The 21,198-nt window shown below is 47.6% G+C and overlaps 1 protein-coding gene across 4 annotated transcripts in view; it reads left to right on the forward strand.

Moving 5' to 3' along the window:
* Positions 1 to 18,851, forward strand: part of SLC13A3 (solute carrier family 13 member 3) — a 128,288-nt gene extending 109,437 nt beyond the window's left edge. For all 4 annotated transcript variants that reach the window (XM_025399165.1, XM_025399169.1, XM_025399167.1 and 1 more), the window contains 4 exons: positions 1,096 to 1,208; positions 9,948 to 10,109; positions 12,820 to 12,957; positions 16,463 to 18,851. In XM_025399165.1, the coding sequence (XP_025254950.1) occupies positions 1,096 to 1,208; positions 9,948 to 10,109; positions 12,820 to 12,957; positions 16,463 to 16,639 (590 nt within the window). In that variant the 3' untranslated portion in view covers positions 16,640 to 18,851. The remainder of the gene's footprint in view (positions 1 to 1,095; positions 1,209 to 9,947; positions 10,110 to 12,819; positions 12,958 to 16,462) is intronic.
* Positions 18,852 to 21,198: the final 2,347 nt, after the last annotated feature.

Genomic DNA, 21,198 nt, shown 5'->3' on the forward strand with positions numbered 1-21,198 from the left:
ACCAGGAACTGTCCTGGAAGATGGCAAACTGCCTTAAAGGAGTCAGACCCATCCTCCCTGCTTCCCTGGTCACAGTCTGCCAAGAAAAGTCCTATTTCAGGAGTGATTACCCCGTACCAGGCATGGATCTAAGTGTGTCATATACATTATTTGACAAATATTTACAGAGTAACCATCAGGTGTCAAGCACTGTTCTAGACCCTGGGGATGCAACTATCAGCTAACTGGAAATGCCTCATCTCCCTGCAGATCCATCATTGTCCTGGTTGGTGTTCACAGGAACCCCCCTGGTTCTGTAATGAGCCATGTGCCGGCTGAGGAAATGGGCTCAGGGAGGCAAAGTCACTTGTCAAGGGCACGCAGTGAGCCAAGACTGAGGAGGGTCTGTCTCCAAGCCTATGCCCCCAACCCAGGGATGTCACACTACCAGCCATGTGCCAGGTCCAACCCACCACCTGCTTTTGTAGATAGAGTTTTATTTACAACCAGGCCCACATGTTTAGGTATGGTCTCTGGCTGTTTTCATGCCACAATGACGGAGTAGTGACAACAGAGCCTGTCTGTGTGGCCTGCAAAGCCTCAATGATTCACTCGCTAACCCCTTGCAGAAAGTCTGTTGACTCCCCCGCCCACTGTCCTCACCACTGCAGCACTGCCACTTTCGAGGAAATAAAAATCATCCCATCATTTCAAGGCTCAAAAATACCCTTTGTTTCTATTTTTCTAAATGTCCTTCCTCTTTTTCTTTCCTCTCTGTGCATGTTCCAGTACAAAGAAAACCTTTTCTCTTATAAATGAGGGTAAAAATAGCTCTTGTGCCGAAGGGCTGTTGGGAGAGTTATGTCCTGCATGTGGAGTTTTTTAAAACTCTCAAGCTGTGGGAATCATGAAAATTATTTTCACTGGGAATAGAGCAGCTCCCCTATCATGATGCCTGTGCACTCTCTCCCTAAAGCTCCAAGCCAGATGCTGGATCCACCACTTGGCTTCCTGGGGACCCCTGAGTGTCCCCAGTAAGATGGGGCTGCAGGGGTGGTGGCCTCTGCCTCAGGCTGAGCAGCCCTGAGTGTGTGCTGAATCCCTCTCTCTGCCTAGCTCCCAACACAGAGACAGAGCCCTTGCTGACCTGGAAGAAGGCCCAGGAGACAGTGCCCTGGAACATCATCCTTCTCCTGGGAGGGGGCTTCGCCATGGCCAAAGGCTGTGAGGTAAGACCCCCGGCCCCCCTAACCAACAGGAACAGCGGGAGGCAGGTGTGGGCGGGTCCCAGTGCTGGCTGCAGCACCAGGATCAGAGCAGGTGAGCTGCACGTGCCCTGGGGGCACAGCCAGTTTCCTTACCTGCCAAACTGAGATGATCATAGTTCATTCCTCACAGGTCCACACTCAGGACCAGGTGCTACAGAGAAAGAAAGGAATGAGTTACGACCTGGATCCTTAAGGAACTCATGATGGACAAAATATTAATATAATACTAATACTAATAATATTAAGACTCGAGGGCTCTGTGACTTAAGAGGGATAATAACATATTGTGCTCACCCAATGCCAGACACTGTTCAACATGCTTGTGGAGGCAGAAGGATGGCTTGAGGCCAGGAGTCCAAAATCAGCCTGGGCAGTATAGTGAGACCCTCTCTCTTTTTTCTCTCTCTCTCTTTTTTTGGGATAGAGTTTCGCTCGGTCACCTAGGTTGGAGTGCAGTGGTGCCATCACAGCTCACTGCAGCCTCAACCTGCTGGGCTTAATCAGTTCCCTCACTTCAGCCCCCCAAGTAGCTGGGACTACAGGGATGCCCCACCATGCCCAGCTAATTTCCTTTTGTATTTTTTTGTAGAGATGGGATTAAAAAAAAAAATTAGCTGGGTGTGGTGATCCCAGTGGAGTCATGATGATAATACTACACTCCAGCCTGGGTGACAGAGCAAGACCTCATCTTCCCCCACCCCCCACCAAAAAAAAAGAAAAAGTAAAAAACATGCTTTACACATTAACTCATTTAAACCTCCCAACAATGCTATAAGGTAGATACCATTATTATGCCCATTCTCTAGATAAGGAAGTTGAGACACAGGGAGATAAAGTACCTTTTCCCTAATGTCACACAGCTACGGAGTCAGGATTAGAATCCAGGCAGTTTGGCTCTGGAGTCTATGCTCTTAACCACTCTCATATAAGTCCTAGATAGTAATATTAATTAGTTCATGGATGTTATTATTAATGTTATTCCAGAGGGCTTTGTGAGCTCAGAAGTCAGGGCTGGGACCAGGGTAGAGCAAATGAGGCACAGGGAGTGCAGAATTTCAGGGAGTGCTCACTCTCCGGGGTGTGCCAGTGCGGGTCAGCCAGCCCAGCTCAGAGGCAGTGCGACGTCGGCATCCAGCTTCTGTCTCCACAGATTATCTCACTGAATTGCCGCACCAGCCCTAAGAGCTGGGTAATGGTTTATGCCTCTTTTACAGATACGAAAACTGAGACATGAAAAATTAAGCAACTCTCTTAAATTCTTACAATTGCACTCTGCTTGGGAGCTGGGGTTCAAATTCTCCCTGATTTCAGAGTCCAGACTCCAAATTGTTCATTCCAGAATTTTGCACATGCCAGCCATTGTTCGAAGTGCTTTGTGAATCAAATATGAACCAGTTGATCTTTATAAACACCACTGAATCAGATGCTATCACTGTCTCCATTTTAAAAATGAGGAATCGGAGGCAAAAGGAGGCTAAATAGCTCGCCTACATTTGCACAGCCAGGAGATGGTGGAGCCAGGATCTGAAACCAAAGCTCGCGTGGCTGAGCTCCGTCCCACCCCTGAACGCCTCGTAAACCGAGGCATTCAAAACCACAGCCAGTTAAGAGTCAGTCTGCGATTAAGGATAAGGGAAGCTGAAATTACTTCTTTTATTGCCTTCTCTTGTTAATTCAATTTCAATTTTCAGTTTCAAATGAAGTTACAATGTTGGACACCTGTTAACCGTGTACACTGGTGGGAAGCCCAGGCTTGGGAATCTCAGTATCTGGTCAATCTAGGCTCTACCACTCCGTGCTGGGACACTTTGGGCAGGTTTCTTAACCTCTCTGGGTTCCTATTTTTCTCGTCCACAGACTGAGGCTCAAAGCTGTTACTCTACAGGGTTGCTGGAAAATATTAAAGAATAACTGCCCGATACATATAGCTGATAAGAAGTGCTAAAAACTGCAGCACACCAGCTCATAAATCCTCATGCCATGGTTTCTACAGGTTGGGCTTTCAGGAAGTAGACTCCGGGATGGAGATTTGCAAGCGTGGGCATCATTAGGTTGTGCCCTTGGGGTCACTGTGGTAGGAAGAGGCAGGAAGCAGGAGAGGGCAGAGGGAGAAATGCAGCTGGAGGCAGACCCAACCCCACAGGACCACTGGAGCTGAGATGGCCCTCAGAAGCAGTCCAGGTAATCAGAGATAGCCAGGCCCTTGTATCCCAGCATCCATCTGTCTGGGGACACAAGCTGCCCCAGGTGCAGGTATGGCCTCAAGTGAGGCTGCTTTTGGGGTCTGAGATAGCTGAGTGCACTCCCTTAGCGGGGGCAACAAGACCTCCACTGACGGGGATCTGGGTGGCACATTCAGCCTCTCTACACAGGTGCCCATTTGAAAATAAAATATGTTTTACTTTGTTTATTAAAAAAACACATAAATAACAGTACAGACTTCAAAAGGAACAAAGGAATAGATGAGCAAAAGCACTGTTATTTGTCTCCATTTTAGGAATCCTGAGACCCAGAGAGGTTAAGTAACTGGTTCTTGGTAACACAGCTCATTAGTAGCAGGGCTAAGATTTGAACTCATGTCTATCTGACTTATGCTATTGCCTCCTGCTGGGGGTGTCTTAGGGAAGGTTTTCTGAAGGAAGTGACATGTTATCCAGATCTTGAAGAAGTGTGCTGTACGATGGAACCAGACCATCTGAATCACAGATTTCCCACTTCTTAGGTGTGTGATCTTTGTCAAGTTACTAAACCTCTCTGGGCCTCAGTTTCCTCATCTGTAAAATTGGAATCACAATGGCACCCACCTGGTAAAGTTGTCATGATTATTAAGTGAGTCAATATATGCAGAGAAATGAGAACACAGCCCAGCACAGTTGGTTATTATGGTTAGACACTGAGGAAAAGGAAAATCAAAATCAAGAATCAGGTGGAGGTTCACGGCTTGAGCAACTTGGTGGAAATGGTGCCATTTACCTCGGTGATCTGAGCCCAGCCTGGACTAGGGGAAGGAGGCTGGATGAGATGACCCTGATCCAGAGGTTTCCCTAAGCTCCAGGAGTGGTGTGGGGAGCACTGGCTCTCAGTGGAGGCTGGGCTGCGGGATGCTGGGCATGCTAAGAGGCCACCCTGGCTCTGAGCCCAGCCCTGGGCAGCTGGCCGGAGTTTCTCTTCAACAGGGGCTTTGTGTAGTAGCTGTTCCTTTCCCCAGCCTCTGTCGTACCATCCCCTCCCCGGGCAGCCACAGCCTGGCCCAGGAACGACCAGAATGCTTATGGCACATCCTGGTTCCTGGCCCCTGCCCCATGCTCTCATCAGACCACAGCCTGGCAGCCTCCTGAGGATCAGAGGTCCTTGGATGCAATCCAGGGTGAGCCTGGGTGTGTTGACTCCCAGCGCTGGTTCTGAAGGGCAGGAAGCCTATCCTGGCACTTACTCTGAGCCTCAGCAACTCGCTTAAGCCCACTTAGGGTCCTCACTGCAGTTTTCTCCTGCTGCAAAACCATATAGTCATGACTCTGCATAGACTTAAACTCAAGTCCAAGGTTTCCCTTGGCCAACACAGAAAGTTGTATGGGATAATGTAGGTCCCAACACTGGCACCTACCTCTCTTCCCTCCTAACACCCCTCCAGTCTCCTTGGCCCCTTCCTCAGCCACACCAGACTCACATGCACCCTACAGCCTTTGCGTCTTCCCTTTCTCTGTTGAATTTTCGTCCTGAGAGCTCTGAGTCCTCACTCTTCAGGTCTCAGCCCCTCAGAAATGCCCTCCCAAGCCCCTACGTCTAGAATAGCCTCCCACCCCAGTCCCTCTTCCTCTCATGACCCTGCCTATTCCTGTATACCACATCCGCCCCCGAAATGATCCTGTGGGCATGTTTATTGATTGTGTCTCTTACTGGAACGGAAGCTCCATGAGGCAGGCAGAGATCGTGTCTGTTTTATCCACCACTGTTCTAGTCACCTAGAAGACACTGGGTGCATAATGGTGCTTAACACATCGTTGTTGCTATGACCTACAAGATGGGCTGCTTTGAGAATTGCTAACATAATGTATGGAAAGTACCCAGAAGAGTGGTGATATACCCCAGGTGCTCAAACTAGGAGCCACGCTCATCTTCACTATTATGATTACTGTTATTATTGCATTAACTCATTGATGAAAGGTTGATCTTATTCTGTTGGCACAACAAACTTACAAATATATTGTGGTGATAGAGGTAAGGAGAAAATGTGTATTCTCCCCATTTCTCATTTTCTGCCAGAAATCTGTCATCTTTATTATTGATACAGTTTTGCTGTGTCCCCACCCAAATCTCATCCTGAATTGTGTAGTTCCCATAATCCCCACATGTCATGGGATCTGGTGGGAAGTAATTTAATCATGGGGGCAGTTACCCTCATGCTGTTCTTGTGACAATGAGTGAGTTCCCAAGAGATCTGATGATTTTTTTGTAAGGGGCTTTTCCCCCTTTTGCTTGGCACTTCTTGCTGCCACCATGTGAAGAAGGATGTGTTTGCTTCCACTTCCACCATGATTGTAAGTTTCCTGAGGCCTCCCCAGCCATGCTGAATTGTGAGTCAACTGAGCCTCTTTCCTTTATAAATTACCCACACTTGGGTATGTCTTTATTAGTAGAGCGAGAGTGGACTAATACAATTATTATTACCCTCATTTTATTGGACAGACAAGCCTGATGACATGACTAAGATCCAGATTCTGAATCTTACTAGGGCACATCATATTATTTATTTGGGCAAATCACTGAGCTTTTTTGTGCTTCAGTTTCTTCAACCATAAAATGGAGATAATTGTACAGATGGTTCCTGACTTCACAATGATTCGACATATGATTTTTCAACTTTGCAGTGGTGAAAGAGTAGTATGCATTCAGTAGAAAAGGTACTTAGAATCTTGAATGTTGATCTTTTCCCAGGCTGCGATATGTGGTAGGATACTCTCTTGTCGATGCTGAACAATTATGAGGGTAAACAACAGATATTCTACAGTGTATAGTATTGCCAGATGATTTTGCCCCACTGTAGGCTGATGTCTGTGTTCTGAGCACATTGAAGGTAGGCTGGGCTAAGTTATGAATATTGAACTTATGCCATAACAAACCTCCTTATAAGATGCTCCTCTACTCTATATCAAAGACACCAAGAAGAGAGGACCTGGTTGAAGTAAGAAAACAGGAGGAAGAAGGAAGCACCTCTGCCAACTCAGTCTCCCCACCTCCCATCTTTGCAAGGTGGCCTTGGGTACTTCTGGTCATCTTCAAGGCCAATAAGGAACATAATTTGACAACCACTGCACTGGGCAATTTCTGAGTTCCACCACTTCAGGCATCTTGTGACTTCATGCTACTAGTTATGGCAGGCACTAACCAAGCACCCAGCTACTTTCCTAGGCCCTTTATAGATTCGCTCCTTTTCTCCCAACAATAACCCTCTGGGACAGGCACTATCATTATCCCTGGTTTACAGATAAGGAAATTTTAGCACAGAGAGGTTAAGTGACTTTCCGAGGAAGTTAAGTGACAGCTAGAAAGGATTAAGCTGGGAAGCAAACTCAGACTGACTCCAGAGCCCCATCTCTTCACCTTCTGGCCATGCCACCTCTGACCTTGGCTGTCGCTGGTCCCTGGAGTCCCTGGGAACACTGTGGGGCTGTGTGTTTCCAAGGAAACAAAGCTTCCAATTCCTAAGAATATGGGAAAGAGGCCAGGGCATGGGGGCTCATGCCTATAATCCCAGCACTTTGGGAGGCCTAGGCAGGAGGATCGCTTAAGCCCAGAGGTTCAAAACCAGCCTGGGCAACATAATAAGACCCTGTCTCTATAAAAAAATCACTTAAAAAAATTTAGCCAAGCGTGGTGGTGTGTGCCTGTAGTCTCAGCTACTCAGGACACTGAGGTGGAGGCTTGCTTGAGCCCAGGAGATAGAGGCTGCAGTGAGCTATGATTGTGTCACTGCGCTCCAGCCTGGGTGACAATGTGAGGCTCTGTCTCAAAAAAATAAATAAAATAAAATGGGAAAGGGCAGGTGAAGTCCCCTTAGAGTCCCCAGTAGAACCCTACGCAACAGGGGTTTTCCTCTCTTCGGAAGCTGCCAGACCTCCCTCCAGTGCTGGAGCTGCACCAAGGCCTGTGTGGCTGCGGGGACGCTGGCTGGAAGCCCGGTCACTCAGAGGCCTAGCTACGGGGCAGCTCCTGGCTTCTCACTTACCCGAGTCATTAATATTCCCTCTCTCTAGCCCCTCTCTGTTTAATTGAGCACAGAGCTGTCAGGTCAGACTCTTTGCCAGAGCTGTGGCCTATAGGAAAAACCAGAGGTCCCATTTTCTCCCTGCAGCGCTCTTTGCAACTAGGGGAGGGGCTGTGGCCTCCATGCTGCCACTTACCGTATTCCCCAGGCTAGCAGACAAACTGCAGATGTACCAGAAACACCTTAGTCTTACGAGGACTCCTCTGGGGAAAAATATTTTTAAGCATTTATTATTCTTCCATTGAAGGTAACTTTTAAGTCAAATTGTAGGGGCAAATGTACTATTTTATTTATGTAAAAACTGTATGCCGTATTCTATTTTATTTTATTTTTTGAGATGGAGTCTCACTCACTCTGTCACCCAGACTGGAGTGCAGTGGCATGATCTCAGCTCACTGCAACCTCCGCTTCCCTGGTTTAAGCGATTATCCTGCCTCAGCCTCCCAGGTAGCTAGGATTACAGGCGTGCACCACCACGCCTGGCTAATTTTTGTATTTTTTTTAGTACAGATGGGGTTTCACCATGTTGGCCAGGCTGATCTCGCACTCCTGACCTCAAGCGACCTGCCCACCTTGGCCTCTAAAAGTTCTGGGTTACAGGCATGAGCCACCATGCCTGGCCCTGTATGCTGTCTTCTAGAATTGATTATGAAATTTTTAAGTTCTGAGGAAGCAGAGACTTTTCTATTAAAAGTAAAAGTATATATATAAAGTGTCTTTGGTATACTGGGTTGATAAAAGGGCTATGGTAGCAATACATTGGATTCTGAATGTTAACAAACTAACCCAGCTCTGCCCTAGATCAGCTCCAAAACCTACAGCTTTGTTTTAGGTCTAAGTAAATGGTCGCTTTATTGTGATCTTACTGCACCACAGTTCCACCAGGAGGCAGCATTGAGCAGATTTTGACATCCTCTGCTTTGCCGCTTTGTGGTTATAATGATGTGTTGGGTCAGTTATTTAAGGATGCATTTGATGGTGAGAGGACAGAGGTGTGGAACAGTATTATAGATGTTATACACTGGTAAATAGGGTAACTTCTGGAGAAGTCAGCAGAGAGAGCACCCAAATAATTCTGCAGCACTGACAGGGGAGTGGAGTCTCGGTGAACTTCTCTACCCGTCTCTGCCCTGGAGGACTGGAGTCAGCACTGGGCATTGCTCTTAATTTAGAGGCAAGGTGACAGATTGGTGTGTCCAGAGGAAGATGCTGATTCGCAGGGAGCTTTGCAGAATCACATCATCTTATGGAGATAGATGGCTGCCTTAGGCACTACTTTTAGGGACCCTGGGCAAGTCACAAAAACTTTCGGGCTCAAGTTCCTCCTCAGTAAAACAGGGACCAATGATATTTACATTTCAGGATTGTTGGGAGGAGTCAAGGAGCTAATGCCGGCAGGTGCCTGGTCCCCTGTAAAGCCTCAATAATGGTGATTCTTACGAGAATGAATAATAATGCAACGTTAATATTTGTATTATTATCATTGTAATAATTATCCTTATTACTGTTCATATATATGTTCATATATTTCCTATATGTATATATACATATATGTTCATATATATTTCATATATGTATATATACATATATGTTCATATATATGTGTATCATATATATACACACATATATATATATTGCTTTTGAGACAGAGTTCCTGTTGCCCAGGCTGGAGTGCAGTGGCGTAATCTTGGCTCACTGAAACCTCTCACTCCCAGGTTCAAGTGATTCTTGTGCCTTAGTCTCCCAAGTAGCTGGGATTACAGGTGCACATGTAATTTTTGTATTTTTAGTAGAGGTGGGGTTTCGCCATTTGGTTGGACTGGTCTCAAACTCCTGGCCTCAAATGATCCGCCTACCTCAGCCTCTCAAAGTGCTGGGATTACAGGGGTATAAATACCATCATTATTGATAATTACATTGATTGTGTTGCACTTGATGTATATCTGATACCTGTTTTATATATGATATATGGTAAATCTTGTATATATATTTCATACACATTAATATATTATTTAATAATTACAAAAATAATGACTATTTTATATAAGTGACTATTACTATTTGGGTAATTAATAACCTTCATTGGAGGGATGAGAAGTTTTACTACTGAGGGTCTGGTTTGATTTCCCTCTCCCACTTAAACTGGCGCTTAGGGGCGCTAGAACCAAATGGATTATTGGAGACCCAGGGGTTTGGGTCCCTGGCCTGTGTGAGATAGAGTGGAGAGCAGTTCAAGAAGCAGAGAGGCTGCTGGCTCAGATGTGCGACCTTAGCTCGAATGTGTGACATCAGACACGTCACCTGCCCTCTCTGCACCTCAGTCTCCCCATCTGGGAAGGGGTACAGTTGTCATTGTTGTGATCTATCCTAACCCTCTCTAGGGGGCAGCAGCTGGGGATGGGCTGGGGTATGAAGGAATACCTTTCCCTCCACAGGAATCAGGGCTGTCTGTATGGATTGGCGGGCAGCTGCACCCCCTGGAGAATGTGCCCCCCGCCCTGGCTGTGCTGCTCATCACTGTGGTCATCGCCTTCTTCACTGAGTTTGCCAGCAACACAGCCACCATCATCATCTTCCTGCCGGTCCTGGCAGAGCTGGTGAGGGTCCTTCTGGGGAAGAGGGGAGCACCCCTCCCCCAACACACATTCAGAAATCTTCCACCTGCCAAGGGAGCTTCACTGGGGTCTACAGTTGCCATTGCTGTCTTACAAAATACGTGAAAGTGTGTCAGAACCACAGTACAATTTTTTAAAATACTGGATGTTTTCCTTCAAAAAATGCATACATAGAGCAAGTATTTTCAAAGTGCTCCCAATTCTCTCTTTTGGGAAAATTAACCCATGGTGACATGGAGAGTTTTCTAGAACAGGTAAATTACCAAATTTGGATTAAGAAGAAGTATAAAATCTGAGTAAACAAATGGCCATAGGAGAAATTCTAATGGTAAGCAAAGCAGTAGCCTCCCTCTAAAGCATGGGTTTCAACACCGTTGATATTTGGGGCTTGATCGTTCTCTGTATGGGGCTGTCCCATGCACTACAGGGTATGCAGCAGCGTCCCTGGGCTCTGCTCAGTAGAGACAAGTGGCACCTTCGTAAATCATGACAATCAAATGTCTCCTAGCATTCCCAAATATTCCCTGTCGGGGGAACAATTTCCTTCCCCCCACCCAAGTGATAACTACTGGGCTAAAAATCACCAGCCCCAGGCTGGGCTCTGCAGCTCATGCCTGTAATCCCAGCACTTTTGGAGGCTGAAGCAAGCAGATTGCTTGAACGCGGGAGTTCCAGACTAGCCTGGGCAACATGGTGAGAACCCATCTCTGCAAAAAGTACAAAAAGTTGCCAGGTTTAGTGGCAGGTGCCTGGGCAACAGAGCCAGATCCGGTCTCAAAAACAAAAACAAAATCACCAGCCCCAGGTGGTTTGCTGGGTGAGAGCTAGCAAATTTGCAAGGAACAGAGAGTTCCCAACTCAGCTGAACTGTTCACCAGCAGAGAAAAATAGACATGGCCACTCAATTGATAGCTAGCAAAACCCTGGCCCCAAAACCAGATAAGGAGAGCAAGGGAAGAAAAAGCTGTAATTCAATCTCACCTGTAAAAAGAGATGCAAATAGCAGAATGAAACCATGATTGTATGAAAAGAACAATATATACATGATCAGGTAGCTTTTATACTAGGAGTTTTAAAAAGGAAACTATCAATATAGTTTTATATTTAAACAGATTAAAGACCAGACCATATAATTACCTTAATATAACCCACGCTGGTAAAATTAAATCAGTGATGCAAGTCAATGCTTTGTATGCAAACTGATGCCCCAGCACACATACCTGCAGCACTTTGTCTTTGGTTTCTGTTTGCTTATTTCATGCATCAATTTATCTGTGTTAGCACACAGATATACACTGTGTTATTTTTCAATGACTGGAGAATATTCCATTATAAATGGACAGTTGTTGGTTTATTTAAGCAATCTCTCTGCCCAGTGGAAATATAGGTATTTCCAGACTTTGCTGTTATTCAACAATGACGCGTCACCTGAGCTTTCTCTATGCGTCATTGATTACATCTAGAGAAATTCCTATAACTTGAGATTCCTGGGTCAAAGAGCATGTGCATTTGAAATGTTGTTAGAGATGAGGAAATTGCCCTCCAAAGTGGCTCACCATTTTACAGCAGTATGGGGTGGGGGTCCTCAGGGAGACCTGGTGACTGAGAGAAATGGGAGTGCTAAAGGGGGTATGGGGGAGATGAGGGAGCGTAGAACCCAGCCAGGTCTGTAAGGGGCAGCTTTTGCTGGAAAATACACTTGAAAATGCCTCATTCTTGTAAACTTTGCTTATCATCAAAATCAAAAAACATTTTACATGCAAGGGGGTGATTTTAGAGCTTTTTGAGAAAATAAATATGCTTTGGGTTGCAAAAATTCCCTAGAAGGCCCAAAAACATCCTATTTAAGTAAAATGCCAGAGAAGTGATCAATATGAATTGTAGGCGGGAGAGGTGACAAACTGGTGGCCCAGTAGCTGCGGCCAGCTCGCAGAGGGGTTTGATACACACAGTCTTAGAAATTTGGGAGAGCTGCCAACAGATGCTCTCATGAGCTCTCTTTTGCACTGAAATCCAGGGATGCCCCCAACAAGAGGTATCCAGAGGCCAATTCTGGGTTGAGATTGTTTGGCTGAGGGAAGGAGCAAGCAGGGGAAGTGTTATAAAGCCCTGGTTCTCAGTGCACAGTCCTTAACACCAGCAGCACCCGGGGGAACATGTCAGGAATGCAGATCCTTGGGGCCCACCCCAACCTGCTGAATCAGCACTTCTGGGTGAGGTGGGGCCAGCCCTGTGGGCTTTAACCAGCCCTCCAAGTGCTTTTCTGCACTCTCACATTGGAGAAGGAGTGTTCTAGGTACATCACCGTAGCCCATCCCCGATCAAACCACGGTGTGGCCCTTGAATGTCACTAACCCTGGGAATGTTCTCTTCACCTCTCTCTCGATCTGGTTCTCTTCTTACCTGCTTGTGTCTGTTTCTGCCTGTGCGTGTATCTTTCTGACTGCCTTTCTCTCTCTGTCTCTCTAACTCTGTCTTCTCACTTGTCCCTGTTGTCCTCTGCCACTCTGCCAATGTCTATGGATGTCTTTGTCTCTCTGTCTCTACGTCTTTGTGTCCCTCTTTCCAACTGCCTCTCTTTCTCTCTCTCTCTCTCTCTGTCTCTCTCTCTCTCTCTCTCTTGCTCGCTCGCTCGCTGTGGTCGCTCTGCGTTGGTCTCTCTCCGGGTCTCTCCCACCTTTTCTGGGCCCAGGCCATCCGCCTGAGAGTGCACCCCCTGTACCTGATGATCCCGGGCACAGTCGGCTGCTCCTTTGCCTTCATGCTCCCGGTCTCGACGCCCCCCAACTCCATCGCCTTCGCCTCTGGACACTTGCTGGTCAAAGACATGGTGAGTCTGGGCATTTCCCAGCAGAGGCCACAGGAGGTGGGTGGGCAGCAGGGGGCGGGCAAGGCCTCTCTGCAGGACTCCTCCACCCTGACCCCACTCCCCCGTCTCTGAAAGGTCTTTCCGAGTGGGACGAGGAACATACATTTTAGCAGAGACTCTGGGACGGTTCTCACACTTAGACAATCTCAGGAAACACTGCCTTAGTGACTAGTTTCCAAAATTTGCTCCAGGGACAAGGGACTCCCCCCTCCCTCTGGACCCCACTTCGTGCTCATGATCTTTAGGGGAGAGAAGCAGCAGGCACACCCTGGGACTCGGGTGGGCCTCAGCGCTCAGCCAGCTGGGAAGGAGACAGGAGCTGAGGACTGTAGCAGTGGGAGGGCCCCACCAGCTTTCAGCACGGCCGGGTCACTGGCAATATGTTTCCTACCCCGGAAGGTCCCTGCTGAACCAGCTCCTCCCTTCCCACTCCTGACTCCTGCAGCCTTTTCCCTCTCCACTGGCTTTGCAAATAACCCTTCCAAAGCTGTCAAAGCCAAGAAGGGCAACCTGCTTAACCCATTCACGATGCAGGCCCTCCAGGCACAAGAGCCCTGCAGGACGCATGGGGAGAGAGAGCAAGAGTGGGAGCGAGGCAGAAAGGGAGACACAGAGCAGGCAGAGAAGAGAGGAGACAGAGACGCTCATTAGTTTGTTTATTGATTGCAGCAGTATTTACTGAGTGCATTCTATGTTCCAGCCACTGGGGGCACTGCAGAGTGGGAGAGACACCGATCTGCCTCCAAGGAGGGTGCTTTCTATTGGTGGAGACAGGCGTCAACAAGTGCAGCAGATTTTCTTAAATTATGTAAATTTCAATATTGCTAGGTGCTCAGAAGGAAATAAAGCATAAGGAAGTGTAAGAGGACGAGGGAGAGGGGTGGCAGGGAAGCCCTCTCCAGGAAGGTGACACGGGAGCTGATCATGGGAAGCAGCCAGCCTCGCAAAGTAAAAGGGGAAGAGCAGTCCCAACGGAGGGCGTAGCAAGTGCAAAGGCCTGAAAGTGAGGAATAGCAATGAGTGCTCCAGAAATTCAGGGCCGGGAGGCTGGGGTGGCTGCAGTGGAGTTGGGGAAGGATGAGGTTGGGGAACAGCGGGGGCAGGGCAGAGTTGGTATCTTATTCAAACCACAGTGAGGACCCTCAGTAAGCAGGGCAGTGATGTGATTTCACTTCTGTCTGTAGAAGATCATTTTGGCTGCTGGCTGGAGTGGATCGTTAGGGTGGGAGGGACAAGTGTGGAAGCAGGGAGGCTCCTTAGAGAAAAAGACTGCGAGGGCAGCATTGCGAACAGCACAGATTTGGAGAACAAAGACAGCCAGAGAAATGGAGAGTCCTCAAGAGGTAGAGACTTGCAAGAGATGTGGAGGGATACAAGGGGCAACCCCGGTCAGTCAGTCCAGGGCAGGGATGGCCCACCTGCAGGTTTGTTCCTCAGAGTGATGAATTAGGCGTTAATTAAATAGCTAACATGGGACTAGAAAGAATTTCGAGCCCTGGCAAAAGGAGACCCAATCCTCTCCCAGTTTCCCCAACGTGTCGGCCAGGCTCTCTCTAATCCTCCGAAGGTGCCGGGGCTTCCACCTCTGTGCCCTCAGAAGAGAGGCAGGACAGCACACGCAGTATGTCCCCCACCCATCCATGGTAATATTTATTTAACACCTTTTCTAAATCAGCTTGACATTTAAAAAAAAAAAAAAAAAAACTTAAGAATATTCCAGAAGAAATGTTTCCAGCGCATCCATAGTGGAAAACCGGTATTATTAATATATGCCATGGCATAAAAATAAATGTAGGCCGGGCGCGGTGGCTCAAGCCTGTAATCCCAGCACTTTGGGAGGCCGAGGCGGGTGGATCACGAGGTCAGGAGATCGAGACCATCCTGGCTAACACGGTGAAACCCCGTCTCTACTAAAAATACAAAAAATTAGCCGGGCGTGGTGGCGGGCGCCTGTAGTCCCAGCTACTCGGAGGCTGAGGCGGGAGAATGGCGTGAACCCGGGAGGCGGAGCTTGCAGTGAGCCGAGATCGCGCCACTGCACTCCAGCCTGGGCGACACAGCGAGACTCCGTCTCAAAAAAATAAAAAAAATAAAAAAAAAAAAATAAAATAAATGTAAAGCGGCAAAAACAAAAGAATTAAGCCCTCCCTGATAGCAGTGGCCTGGAGAAGGTTCTGGGCCTCTCCTTGTTAAAAGGGCAACTGACAGAAACAGAGAAGGGCTGAAGCCATGGTGGCCCCTGTGAACCCCAAAAATCTGAGAAGGTCTCAGTAAATTTAGGAAGTTTATTTTGCCTAAGTTAAGGACGCACACCCATGACAGCTTCAGGAGGTCCTGACGGCATGTGCCCAAGGAGGGTGGAGCACAGCTTGATTTTACACATTTTAGGGAGGCATGAGACATCAATCAACATATGTAAGATGAACATTGGTTTGGTCTGGAAACAACTCAAAGAGGGGAGGGGGCTACCAGAGACAAATGGTTGCATTATTTTGAGTCTCTGATGAGCCTTTCCAAAGAAGTCAATCAGATATGCATTCATCTCAGTGAGGAGAGGGATGACTGAATAGAATGGGAGGCAGGTTGGCCCTAAGTAGTTCCCAGTTTAACTTTTTTCTTTAGCTTAGTGATTTGGGGGCCCCAAGATTCATTTTTCTATCACACCCCTAAGTGAGACTTTCTCTGGGGGGAATAGACAGACAGAGAATTAGAAAGGAAGTAACTGTCTCACCAAGTGATTTCAGGCTGGGCTATGTGAAGGCGGGGCAACCAGAAGACCCAGGTGGGAAAACAGGGATTTTCAGCCCAGGGTGGACTGAATGGTCTAAGAGGCCAGCCAGGGTGGGGAGCAGATGGGCACATCTAAGAGGCCAACCAGGGTGGGAAGCAGATGGGCACATCCTCCACTGACAGAAGAAAAATGCTTCCCAATGGACAAAGGTACCTTGACTAGGACTGCCTGACTGGACTGGACCTGAAGTGTATGTGTGTGTGTGTCTGTATATATGTGTACTTATGTGTGTTTGTACATGCATGTGTGTGTGTATATGTGTGTGGGATGGGGGTATTTAGTGATCAGACAAGATTATTTTAGGTGACCTTGGGCAAGTCAACTTCTCTAGGTCTCATTTTCCTGTTCTATACAATGGGGATTAATAAGAATCACCTTTGTAAGGTTGCTTTCTGGGTTAAATGGCATAACCCTATGACAACTGCATAGCACACAGTGCCTGGAACATAGAGGCCATCAATGAATGGGGACATTTGTAGCTCTTTGAGTGACAGCCTAGGGTAGTATAAAGATTGAAGAGTCCCAGGCATTGACCAATCTGGGTCTGTGTCCTGGCTCCATCACTTCCTGGCTATGCGATCTTGGGTGAGTGACTTCCTGTCTCTGAGTCTGAATGTTTCCATCTGTATGGTGGGTCAGGTGCTGACCCCTCCCTCTGTCTGGGCTCTATTTCAGGTGCGGACAGGCCTCCTGATGAACCTGATGGGTGTCCTGCTGCTCAGTTTGGCTATGAATACCTGGGCACAGACCATCTTCCAGCTGGGTACCTTCCCGGACTGGGCTGATATGCACTCAGTTAATGTCACAGCATTGCCACCCACCTTGGCCAACGACACATTTCGGACCCTCTGAGTCCCCCTGGGGGACTCCCTTGAGGCTGAACCCTCTCAAAGGGCTGTCACCATCACCTGCTGCTAGGACACTACAAAGCAATCAAATAATTCTTTTCTTTAATCCAATATGCGGCAAGCAAGGGTGACCTCCAGTGGCCCACTCGGGTCCACCAGCCATTATCTAGGACACTTTCTGTCTCTCTCATGAAGTTCAAAGCCCAGATATCTCTCAGATCTGCTGCCTGAGAAGTAAGCTCCTTTATCAGTGAGCTGTTTTATCATTACGATGCAAGAGAGCCCAGTTTCACCAACAGTGAGCAAATCTGGCATCGTGTTTGTCTCGTACAGTTGGGATGGGAGGCCATTCATTCCCATGGGCACAGCTGACATCATCCCCCAGTGATTACTTTCAGTTGCACTGGAGAGACCACCTTGCCTTTATCACTTTCATGGGCTGCAGTGTTCCAACCGAGTTGTTCCAGCTGTTCACAACCAATGTGTGATTTTGCTTAGTTGGTGCCCATTCTGCACCAGTTGTTTTACCCCTGCCAATAACCAGCAGTCAGAGATTCTTTTTTAATCCTTGGAGACAGGGAAAGGGACAAATAGCTTTCCAAGGACATGAGACTGTGCAAAGCCTCTTTGCTGTTTCTCTGGGCTCCTAAGCATACCAGGGGAAGTTCTAGAAACCTCAGCTAACATCTTGACCCGAGAGATTTAGGATTCTCCTGTTTCTTCTGGGTCAGTTTGGCCATAATTCTGGGGTCACGCCAGGCCTGGGCCCTGCCCTCCCATGGGGTGACTCATGACCCCTCCAGCCAGGACCCTCCTACATGTGGTCCCCAGAGGCCTCTGTGGCTGCAAGGCAGTCAGTTGCTGCTTGTCCCAGCAGGTGGCCTTGATCTCTCCACACACCACCTTAAGTGGTAAGCATGTTTAGTTATCAAAGGCCCCATTTGTCAGGGGTGAGAGAAAAGTCAAAAGATAAACTGGGGACTTGTAAAAGGCCGGGGTAAAATGTCTCAGGCAAGCAAAAGATTGTCCCCTTCTACATATGGGTAAAACTGAGACATCCCCTTGAGCCCGAGGCTGCAAGTGGTGTCTGCCTTCAAGGGTTAATCCCTCTTTGTTCCAAGCAGAAGCATTCCGGCATGCCAGTGAAGAGCACAGGCCCTCAGTGTCTGCTGAACGGAATGGCCCAGCGTTAGCCCACATCAGAAAAGACACTAGCCCAAGGGCCCTGAATCGTCACACTTCCCTTTCCTAAGCCTCTGAGGGTGGAGATTCCCCTAGGAGCGCTTGGCCAGCTGGGAAGGCAGCACCCAGCTGTACTTGTTGTTGATACAGCATAAGTGAATCATGGGCATTTCCCTGAGAGCAGTGGGAGAGGCCCTCTGAGTCGGAGGTTGAGCTCCACCTCCTTTCCAAGTGAGCACTCAGTGCTGAATCACAGTTACAACCCACTGGGGCTGGCGGGAGGTACGTTGTATGGGACTGGAAGCAAGAGGTTCATTCAAAGAGAAACTCCTGGGATTTGTAACCAGATGAATTATGATTTCAAAGACTTCTGATCAAAAATACTGTGAAATAAAGAATGTTAATCAACATTGGACCTGGAGATGATCTGCCTTTCTGAACCTAAGAGAGCTTCAAAGCCCCAGATTCCTGGGCTGGGGATTCCACAGAGTTGACCTGTCAGATTTTCAACTGCTCTTCCCTCCCCTCTCCAGCCACATACTCAAACTCTCCTGCCTCAGGGCCTTTGCACGTGCTGTTCCCTCTGCCTAGAACACTCTGCTCCCAAATATATGTCTGGTTCCCCGACTCACTTTATTCAAGTCCCTGCTCAGGTGTCACCTTCCCTGAGAGGCTTCCCTGACCTCCTGTCTAAAATATCACCCTCATTACTCTCCACCCCCTTACTCTGTTATATTTTCTCCTTAATAGTTAGGACACTGTATAACTTATTTTCTTATTATCTTCTTCTCCCTCTAGAAGATACATTTATGAAAATACAAATGACTTTTTTTTTTTTTTTTTTTTTTGCTGCTGTAACTCCAGTTCCTAGAACGATTTCCAGCACATAGCAAGTGTTCAGTAAATATTTGCTGCTTGAGTCTGCACCAAAATTAACAAGAAAGCCATCTTGCCCTCTGATCTGGGGTCTGTTTTGTTCATTAGTTTGTTCACTCCTTCTTCCATTTATTCATTCAATAAACATTTATTGGGAACCTGTCATATTCTTGTTCATTGTCCCGCCCACATGGAACTTACATGCTGGCAGGGGAGACAGGCAATAGGAAAATAAACAAATAAGTCATGGGTTATGATGCCGGCTAAGAAGAAAATGGCCAAGATATTAAAGTGACTCAGAGGTTACTTTAGCCAGGGTGGTTGGGGAGGACTTCTCTGAGGAGGTGGCATTAGATTGAGACCTGAAGGAGTCAGCCAGATGCTCATGGCAATGTGGGAGGAAGGGAGAAGGTGGGAGCGATGGGGAGTCCCTGGGGAGAACATTCCAGAAAGGGGGACTGCAAGTGCAGAGGTTCAGATGAGCGGATTGCTTCACTTAGCCAGGTGCTCTGAGCTGGAACTTTGTGGCATTTGGACATCTAGAGTCTGCCTCTTCTGGCTGGTTACCAGGCCTCTCTGCAGCTTTCCTGAGAAGGCATCCTAGCTTGCTCTGACCGGATGTTACTCAGTCCTTGAAACCTGAAGGGCTTTGCCATTCTTAGTGAAAAAGATCTGCAGGCAGAAGGCAGCAGCACCATTATGGTGTGCTCATGGCAGTGTGGGAACAAGGAGATGGCAGGGCTGGTACAGAGTCATTGGAATACACCAAGGGCTCATGTCCAGAAGATATGCGGAGCACCCCAACTCAGAAAAGACAAACAAAACGAACAAAACCTTGCTTTTGTTATCTGTGACTGCGGAACAAACCATCCCCAAACTTAGAACTTTGAAACAGCAACTTCTCGGCTCACGTTTCTGCGTTTGGACAGAGCTCTCTCTGCAGGGATGGCATTGTCTCTGCCCCATGAGCTGGGAGCTTTGCTAGGGCTGGAAGGTCTGCAATGGCCGCTGACACTTCAGGGTCTCTCTTCACGTGGCTTCTCCAAGAGTCTATCCTGGACCTCCTTACATGATAGTGGCCTTCAAGAACGACAAAAATCGAAGCTAAAAGGCCTCTAAGGGCAGGATGTGGAAGTCTAAGGATGTCAATTCTGCCAAATTCTATTGGTCAAAGTAGCCCACAGGATTGCCCTGGTTCAAGGGGAGGGAAACAGACTCTAGCCCTTGATGGTAGGGGCAACATCCACCAGGGAGGGGAGGGACAGTGGGCTGCCATGTTTGGAAGCCACTTACCATAGGTCCCAAGGGAAAAGTGGACAAAAGGTGTGACATGTCATCCTGAAAAGAGATATCTACCTAGCCAACAGGATCATGAAGAGATACCCAAACCTACGTGTTTATAATTTTGCAGGAAAATGCAAATGAAAAGAAATTCAACAACACGCCAATCAGACTGGGAAAAATAAGAAAAGCAGACAATAAGTCCTGGTAGGATACAAGGAAACAGAAACCCCGTCAGCCCGGCCAGCACCTTGGAAGTAATTAGGGGTATTCATTATCTGTATTTCCTATGACCGAGAAAACTACCCCATGGGTCCTAAGGAGACAGTGTCAAAGGATATTTGTGCCATGGTTGTTTGAGGCCACCAAGGTGACCATCACCGGGGGAGTATTGAAATAAAATATAAAGGAAATACGCTAAGGAAAACACAGGAACACGTAGAAGTGATGAACTACAGGTACACAGAGTGACAGGTTACACACAGACATATTCCAGTATGGGTGTCAAACAGATACAGAGTCAAGTAGGTGGAGAAATGGAGGTGGTGATGGTAGTTGTAAAAAAGAGATGAAATAACAGTCACTAAACAAGGAGTCAATAAGCCTCATTGGAATCCTGGCTCCATCTCTAACACGCTGTGTGACCTTGAGCAGATGTCTTTACTATTTTTTCTTTTTTTTTTTGAGACTGGATCTTGCTCTGTAGCCCAGGCTGGAGTGTGGTGTGCAATTATAGCTCACTGTAACCTTGAACTCCTGGGCTCAAGTGATCCTCCCACCTTAGCCTACTGAGTGAAAAGGACTACAGGTGTGCACCACCACGCCTGGCTTATTTTCTTATTTTTTCTGGAGACAGGGTCTTGCTATGTTGCCTAGGCTGGTCTCAAACTCCTGGCCTCAAGCAGTCCTCCTGCTTTTGCCTCCCAAAGCACTGGGATTACAGGCACGAGCCACCGCACCTGGCCTACTATTTTGGATTTCGATTTTTTCATCTGAGAAATGAGAGCACGTGGGGGAGTCTCAAGAGGAAGTAGAAAGCATGCAAACTAGCTAATTTGTGGAGAGTTTAGTGAAAGGTCAAGTTACAAGGTGAGCAGAGAGTAGGGGGACCACAGGAAAAATGTGGGACCCCAGTGCTGAGAAATCAGGGAGCGAGAAGTGGAGGAGCACCTCCCAGCCCAAGGCCTTAAGGGAGCAAGCTCCCTGATGGGATCTGGGTCCAGG

The sequence above is a fragment of the Theropithecus gelada genome, chromosome 10, assembly GCF_003255815.1.
Source record: "Theropithecus gelada isolate Dixy chromosome 10, Tgel_1.0, whole genome shotgun sequence".
Classification (NCBI taxonomy): domain Eukaryota; kingdom Metazoa; phylum Chordata; class Mammalia; order Primates; family Cercopithecidae; genus Theropithecus; species Theropithecus gelada.